Source organism: Trachurus trachurus (assembly GCF_905171665.1).
Source record: "Trachurus trachurus genome assembly, chromosome: 14".
NCBI classification, from domain to species: Eukaryota; Metazoa; Chordata; class Actinopteri; order Carangiformes; family Carangidae; genus Trachurus; species Trachurus trachurus.
This window is the reverse complement of record NC_139903.1, coordinates 16,378,045-16,386,806: the sequence shown is the minus strand read 5'-3', so window position 1 is coordinate 16,386,806 and position 8,762 is coordinate 16,378,045. Positions and strand designations below refer to the sequence as shown.

Here is an 8,762-nt window from a genome sequence, read left to right as displayed (position 1 = left end):
TATAATAACAGTAGCCTCATGTATCCTTCAACACAAAACTCATCATGGGTTCAGTTCATTTCTACATTAAATAATATGTATGTAAATTGTTCAAGCAGCAGGAGTGTTTTTTAAACAAGAAAAACTTTTAACAGCGTTTCATTATTTTATGTTTCAATCATATTTGGATGAACTCTGGTGAAATCTGGGCTCATGTGTTTTGAAACACATCAGCCCATCAGCAGTCTTCCACAACGAGTGCATTTATCATAAGCCGACATGTTGGTCTTTTAATAATTTATTCAAGACTTTGGGCTGTATCATGTCAAACATAATCAGAACAACACACACACACAAACACACACGTATCCCTGTGTGCACAAACCTAACCCTCATGACTCCTTTGACACATGAGAACTGGCCAAAAGACGCCACTTCTCTTGACACTGAACATTTCACATCTTCTCACATGATAGAAGCAAATGAAAACATGCAGAAAACAACAGAACAGGTAGAAAATATCAGTAAAACAGATAAATATATACAGGATTTCTCCCCAACGTCCATGGTTGCGTTAGTGTTTGTAGACACCAGAAACTGTGAGGCCGAGGCTGCTCAAGTGATGGGGAGTAAAATCTTCTGAGTGTTGATGATGTCCCCAAGTTTCTGTTTTATCTTCACAAAAAGACGTTTAAACTCCAGACCGTCACCCTGGAAAGACACACACACACACACACAAACACGTCAGCATGCGTCAGACCAACTCTCTCCACAGTCTTAAAAGTTGTGGCCAACAAGAGCGATATAGTCTGCTCAGTAGTGGGTTAGGGTGGCAGTACAATATGCAGAATTTAACTGGTAGTGATGCTTGTACTTTGTTATTTATATTGCATAAATCCCTTCAGAAAACATGAAAACAACACTGAAACATATTACTGAGTGTGCTTACTGGCCAAAGCCTGAAACTGTGGACAAGATACAATGAAAACACATCAACAGCCTGTGTTACCATGGAGTCTATGGGTGTGCAACTTGGATGTATGCACAACCTTTGCATTACATTTTCCTCAGGAATCTCTGAGGTTATTACACAATTATCTCAACTTTAATGCTTTAATAGATTAATCAGGTTGGAAACATTAAAACACAAACTTTGAAATGACCAAACCCACCTTAGACAGCCTGAAGTCCAGAAGCACTCTATTATTCATCTCAAGCACATGGACTTTGAAGATGAGTTTGTTGTTGCGTTTGTCCAGTGTGCTCACCGTCACCTAAAGACCAGAGAGAGAGATTCATTATCAAGTGCATGATGATCTGCCGAGGCTGCAAGCAGCTTTGTGTGTCAGTGTATTTAACCATACACTGGAGCTCAGACGTACCTGTTTAGCACAGGTGAGCTTGAAGCCGAGGGCCATGCTGTTGCAGGCGTCTTTCAGGGCACATAACGATGCATCAGCATTCACAGCGGTGAAGAAACGGGTCATTCTCCGCACTAGTCTCTGCCATGGTGACTGCGCAAACAGAATAAGAAACAACAATGTTATTATTAACAATAATAACTTGGATTTTACGCCAAACGGGAGTACACAATCAAATGCAGAGGAAGCAAATTAATTTAAAAGCGTACATATACAGTACATTCAAAATTAAAAGAGAAAGGTTAAGAAGATAGAATACAATAAAACTGGTGAATGAATGAATGAAATGAATGAATGAAAGTGTGTTCTATTTTAAAATGTCATTAAAAAAGGTCATTCAACAGTTCATAAAAGCAGCTTCTCCACTTTGTAGTGAGTTTGGCATTGGGCAGTTAAAAGAGCAGCTTTGGAGGATCTCAGTGCTTTTACATAGTTGGTCTAAATCTTAGATCTAAAAAAAAAAGATCACATCTGTATGAAGGTTCTGCACCATTAAGAACATTATAGGTGATTAAATTAAATTAGCTTCTGGGCTTTGTGTTGTGTTAAAAATCATAGTACTTTGGCATCATTTTTTGGAAGAAGGAAAGCTGTCTGGGTCATTTTGCTCGTGTGTCAATCGTATGTCTAAGTTGGGAGATCATTACACATTGATCAGCTTTGTATAGATTTTTTACAAAGCTCTTTTAAATAAAGAGCAGAAGAAAACAACTGGAGAAAAGCAAGGTAGTAGGAAAACGAAGCACGAGCTGACGCTGAACATGTGGCTTACCTGACTGGCTCCCGGCGTGCCCAGGAGCTGACTTCCCAGCAGCATGTGCTCCGGCTTGGTCGGCTGGGAGAAGCTGACTTGACCGTCCGTCTGACTGATTAACAACATGGCTTCCCAGCCACCTGCTGTAAGGTCAGGCTGAGAACTGGAAAACTGCATCCTGTCGTCACTGCGGAGGGAGGAATGTGTGTTTCTTTTTGTGATGACAGGTATAAAAAGAAATATATATATATACAGTATATAGGGTGACATCAGGTAAATTGGGCCATCAGGTAAAATGAGCCAGTTAAGGTTTGAGCCTCCTGGCTTTTTAAGTTTTAACAGGCAATGGCTGTAAATGATTTCAAATTGTTGCTACAACTGTACTTGAAAAAAAACAATTGATTTGAGTGGTCTCTGGTTGCTGTTGTGGGTGGGACAATGCTTTATATCCAGCCTGCTGAGGAGAAGTGTGCGAAAAGTGGCCTGGCAAACAAATTTCACTTGAAACTGATAAGGTTGATAACTCCGTAAAAAAACAGATCTACAATAAAAAATGTGATTTATAATACACATTGTGATTCCCCCCATTGGATAGAATGCAAAATTCTTGCTAAGCTTACTTATTTTTAATTTAAATGCATTTTTTGTGGGTGGCCCAATTTACCTTAATGCATCATGGTAAATTGAGCCATGCATTTCAGCTAAAATGGGCCACATACAAAACACAGTCTTACACTGAAGTTACACAGAAATTGAGGGTGCAAAACATGTTCAAAGTTAGATATATATCCAAGGTTGGTCAGTGCCACTCATGGTGCCATTAGCACTGTGGGGGAAAAAATGGCATCTATAATGCCACACACACACATAAACACACAGTAAAAGAGCCTATAACATAGTCAGTTAACATAGAGCATAGCAACAACATGATCATGCAATTTTAAAATGCATTTTAAGATTAAAAAATGTCTTCAACCTCTTATGTATTCACTGTTAATGTTAAGTTTAGTGTTGTAGTTTAGTAGTAGTGTCAATTAATTATTAAAATTTAAATGATTTCTGCTAAAATTACTGTGTTGTTCTCTCTTGGCCCAATTTAACTGAACGGCTGGCCCATTTTACCTGAACCTTCATCGTACCTCGAGAGGGAATATCCCGATACTTTAACTCTCATAATTCCAAAATAATTATACTTTTTAATTTTTTTTTCACACAGAAACATTTAAGAGACCTATGTCGATTTTTAAAAATATCAATGGATTTCATGCATAGCGTTTTTGATGGTCTTATTTATCGTTTACCAAAAAGTGGCCCATTTTACCTGACTTCACCCTATGGCTGAAGTAAAAACAACAAAACAAAACAACTATGTAAATATGCCAGATTAAGATAGAGAGCTGATTTCCATCCGTAGTTCAGTGTGTCAACAATGTACATTTGCAATTTGTAAAGATGTGGACGACTAATAATGGGAATAGGAATGACATTAAAAGTGTTTTGTCATGTCGCGTCCAGGCAGCACAGCCAGTCGAGGGAGAACATCAACTTCCCAGAGGACGAAGTGGTCGGAGGGTCGGAGGGAGGAATAGAGATCGGTGGATCGTCCAGCCCAGGGGCCTCATTTATCAAAGAGGGTGTAAAACTGCTACTAAATATTTGCCTACTGCGAAAAGACGAAAATGGCGTACACCCTAAATATTTACACCTTTTTCAGATCAATCAAACTGTGCCTACGCACAACTCTCCGCAATAAATCACACAGGACTCAAGAATGGTGCACACGTGAACACACCTCTTACTCCGCCCCCGGAACGCCTATATACAACTATATATGGTCAGCACGTGCATATTTAATTAGCCATGTGCTCTCTGTGGCGCAGCAACTTTTGTGACAACAAAGTGACAACGGAGACAACGGGCGAGGACGGGGGAAAGAAGCGGAACTTCTCCGCTTCTCCGAAAGCAGATACACGGGCAATAAATCAGTCAGAAAAATGATCTTGCATTTTGATAAGCTACAATAAAAACAAAAACCTCCCAAATCTCAACAAAAGGGAGCAGAAAGAAGAAGAATCTTATGTAATCTGCCCCTTTATCCCAGAAAATCTTTTTTTTTTTTACCTAGATGTTAAAACAATAGGAAGCAGGACGATAGTTACCATTACTTTGCAGGCCTTCCCACTACACAGTTACAGCTCTAACTGGACTCGGTGTAGGTCATTTTCTTCACAGTTCCTCCTCAGGGCCGCGTTGTCTCACTCTTTATTCTCTCCTCTCGTCAGCTCCAAACACACGTGCACCTCGTTAACTCAGGTGACAGAATAATAACAGTCTCAGTAGCTGCAGATCACTGGGCGCTGCTGCCGATGTGTTTTTAAACTTGGATGGTTTGATCCTTGTCGGACGTCACACATAGCCTAATCAAAAAAGCAAAAGCCACAATCCGCTGTTTATCAATTAACATAAAGCCTAGTGTTATTATAGAGCGGGTTGGATTGCCAGCATCAACGGTCCACCACTACCACAATTACTTCAAAAAATCCTACTGTGCTCTTCTAAACGTACTCCGCTCCTCTCTCCCTCTCACACTGCAGTTCTCTGACTCAGCAACGGTGTCGCCAATTCCTCCTGTTCCTCAAAAAAGGCGTACGCCAGGGTCAAAATGGGTGTAAATGTCCGCACTTTTCCCCGTCAGGTTTTGGCTTGATAGATCCCAAATTTGGCGGAGAAAAGTGCATACGCACAAAACGAGGGGAAAATGGCGTAAAAAAAGGTGTATCCACAATGATAAATGAGGCCCCAGGCAAGATGAATAAAATACTTATTTCCTGTGTTTTTTTTACTTGATTTGAAAACTAATATTACTTTTGTGGAAATCCTCCTCTAATAGACTATGTATATGAGGTGTTTACACAAACAGACACCAATACAGTTCTGGGTTTCTTCTGCTTTATTCCAAAACAACTGGGGATGAACAGCCCACAAACAACAGTTACACATGTACCGTATCTAAACTACACATGTACATCCTGAACGCCCAATTCGTCTTGGGGCGCTCTGTTTTTTTTTTTTTTAAATTTTTGCTCAGTTTACTACGAACAGAGGGTGAGGTCAACACGACTCACATGAGCTTAGTGGTCATTGAACAGTCAGATAACAGTCACAAAGTCAAATTGAATATACTGGGGGCTTTTTCTCTCCTCAGTTTCTGAACAGACTCGGAGGTTCAACTCCTCTTTACACATTTTGCCAGCATGCTTGTACATGGACTTGATTACTGTCCACTGCAGAGAGCTGTCCTGCCTCCCTCCTCCTCTGTCTGCACAACAGCAGGTAGAAGGTAAACGCACCCAGACAGAGGAGAGCCACTACTAAAACCAGGATCAGTGGTAGGCCCAGAGATCCCAGGTTTTCTTTCAGCTGCCTGTCAGAATTAATGCCAGAATTTCGAGCCATTTTCTCATTCAACCCCCTCAGTCCATCTAGAGCTCTCTGTAGTTTCCCATTGTTGAGTGGGAATGGGGTAACGCTGCATACATTGCCCCAGCACCATGATCCCATTCCTGGATTTGCCATTTTTTTCCACCACGGATGTCTGCTGTCTTTCTGGTCTCTGCGTGTCCTGCTCCTCGCTGCCTCCCTTCCTGCAGTGGCTCAGGTGAACCCAGGTTCAACAGCACCTGGAGGGTCACAACTCAGACTCGTAAACTGTCACAGATACAGTGGGAACTCTGAGGGCTGCGTCTTACATGCGGTTCTCAGCTTTTAACCCAAAATGGCATCCTTATTTAACCTCACCACTATATTTGCTTAGTAGATTTAATTTACAGATTTACAAAAAAAGTAGATTTTTCAGATACAAAGTTTGAAATTATTTGTGAATACTATGTATTCAGGCTCTGTCGGTTCAATGGGACACAAGAACAAACCAAAACGTAGTACAACATAACATGTTTTTTGGATGTAACACACCAAGCCTGACACAATTTTGTGAGCTAGCCAAGTAAAATGAAGAAGAGACGCAAATGCTCAAGGCTCAACACTTTTTGCCGTTATTCAGCTCAGGAAGTGGAGATTATGACCATGTTTCCTGCTTGGCAGAAACATAAAATGAAACTACCATTTACTTTTCACAAATCCCCCCCCCCCCCCCAGTGTTTCACCAGATTCCTCATATTGAGTTTTTCTTTTTTTCAGTCCAACTGTTTACCATCTTGCCAGATATTTTGCTCTAACGCTGAGGGCAACTCAAAGAAACGAATAAAGAAAAAAATTAAACAGACAATTTTCAGTGGTCCAACTTCTAACTACTGGTGCTGGAAACTTTTACTGAATTTGCATTACTGTAGTAAATTAGCCTACACAAAAAACCCGGAGATAAAACCAAACTGATCAGATCAGATCATTTTTTAGATAATTAATCTTTCCTCCCTCTATGGGAGTAGGCTAGTTGTTAAATTTCCTAAATAAATGGTGTCTAATGTTCCTCAGTCACAAATGAGCTGAAGATTTCTCTTCTGTAGCCTATCACTTAGTTCCCTTCATAAACACAAATTGACATAAACAAAACTGCAGCATTCAGACCATTATATTCTGGTCTGCTACTTGGGCAGCCCCAGTCTAGCTGCAGCCAGGGCCGAGCCACAGACACTCCAAAACCATGCCCACATAACACTGACCCTAACCCTAACGGTAACTAATGGGGCGAGGTTTGGACGGGCATGTTTACGAGCGGCTTGTATTCTAATAGATGAGATAATGAGTCCCTCTTGTGGAATGTATTTCTAGGAAAATGTATCTCTTGGTATTCACCCTTTTTCCTGTGGGGTCCGGTTTTTGGGGATACCTGATACCTTTGTTTTGTTGTTGAGATTAGAGGTAGCCTAATGGAACATCTGGGACCTCTTTGCTTGGTGAGGTTGGAGTAGGGGTTATTGGGGTATAGAGGTGTCTTGGGGTAAGAGAGAGAGATCTCACATTGGCACCAGAGATGCTCCAAGATTCAACATTTTTGTGACATTGTTCTTCCTTTTTTTTTTGTAATAAACCCTTTTGAATGCAAGAAAAGACGCGTCAGCGGTGATCACTTCTTCTCACGTTTCCGTCAGCGTGTTTAGATGAGCATCTAGATGTAGCTATCGCATTGGAAAATTATGATGGAAACGCCTTAATTCGAACTAAAATCCCCTGATTCGCACAGAATGAAATACGCTCGCTATGGCCGGGTTTTGGTTGATAAAAGGGATGGAAACAGCTCTATTCTAGTATAATGGACCTGAGTCCGTAATAAAAGATTATCTATTCGAATTAAGTGTGACGTAGCTTCACCCCAACTGCTCCTGTGTTTGTTCACTCACAAGACAACAAACAGGGTTTTCGCTACATGTAGGCCTAATTGATTGTGATGCATCGCCAAAAGCACACCTTCATAATGATGTTTTTTTTTCTTTTATATGTTAAAACAATGTAAAGCAGGGTTATTTCCACCAACAGTTACCATTACTTTGCACCCCTTTCTGCAGTTCTTCCTCCTCAGTAAAAACGAAACTTACTATCAACCAGGGCATCCAGCGTTTCCAATGTAAAGTCTATGGCGGCCGCGGCTCTCTCTCACACGCACTTACACACATGGGCACAGTGTAGCAATTTGAACACATTAGCTGTTCAATTTGCTATCCGGCCTACATCAGACCGACCGGGGCAAAGTCTGTAGTTAATGGAAACACACAGGATTCAAATTTATTTTAATGCTCATTTCCCAGTAATTCGAATAACTTTGGATGGAAACATTTTGGTAGGCTAATAAACCCTTTTTTGAATGCAAGAGAAGACGTGTCAGCGACTTCTTCTCATCAACACACCAATATAGGCTACCACACTGTTGGAAAAAAAAAACTTTTTTCTGGGAGAGACTGGCAGGCCGCCATCTCCTCCTTTAATTAATGGGAAACACTGAATCCATATGGAAGCATCAATATTGAATTTAAATAGGCTACTGAATCGAATTTTGACCTAAATAATCGAAATCGAATCGAATCGTGAGGTTCTTAACAATACCAAGCCCTAGTTGAAACATTATGCACGACTATTTCAATCTTTAGTGTTGTCTTCCTCACCTTGTTTTGAGATGTTTAACCCTTCGTGCTGCCGTATCCAGGGGACCGTGTCCGACCGTGTCTGTCTCCGTCCTGTTACTATAAATCAGGGAGTTCTCGTGTTAGACACTCTTTTATAGCAGAGTGCATGACATTTCTATGGTTAGACAGCCCGGACAGAGAAGCCTCATCCTGGGGCTTTCTACAACAACAGGTCGCCAAACTCACCTTCACTGTCCGTGCCTCCCTCAGGTCTGACTCCAACAGTGAACTAACCCCCCCCGCTGCTGCTGCTGCGTCTCTGCCTCAAAGAGAAGTTGTAAAGTTACTGACAAGTAAAGTTATTACCCCCATAAACGTAACGTCACATCCTGTTTTGGGCAAAATGCGGGAATTTTTTTTAGGTGATTTCGGTGGTGCAGACCTTTTATATGGTGCAGACTAGAGCACTGGAATAAGACACGCATTGGTCCAATGGAAGCGCCCCCTGGTGGCGGAATATGGGTATTGGAA

The 8,762-nt window shown here is 41.1% G+C and overlaps 1 protein-coding gene and 1 long non-coding RNA gene across 2 annotated transcripts; both read right to left on the bottom strand.

Annotated features, from left to right (window-relative positions):
- Positions 1-304: 304 nt before the first annotated feature.
- Positions 305-2,282, bottom strand: LOC310997554 (serine/threonine-protein kinase Chk1-like). The gene is made up of 4 exons (XM_083987297.1): positions 2,173-2,282; positions 1,362-1,493; positions 1,152-1,253; positions 305-690 (listed from the first exon to the last, which is right to left on the bottom strand). The coding sequence occupies exons 1-4, from the start codon at positions 2,278-2,280 to the stop codon at positions 595-597; spliced, it is 438 nt and encodes a 145-aa protein (XP_083843423.1). The 5' UTR covers positions 2,281-2,282; the 3' UTR covers positions 305-594.
- Positions 2,283-5,422: 3,140 nt separating this feature from the next.
- On the bottom strand, positions 5,423-8,551 carry LOC310997555. Its single transcript, XR_014595942.1, has 3 exons — positions 8,478-8,551; positions 8,271-8,342; positions 5,423-5,834 (listed from the first exon to the last, which is right to left on the bottom strand). It is a non-coding gene; the product is annotated as an uncharacterized lncRNA (long non-coding RNA).
- Between the last annotated feature and the right edge of the window lie 211 nt (positions 8,552-8,762).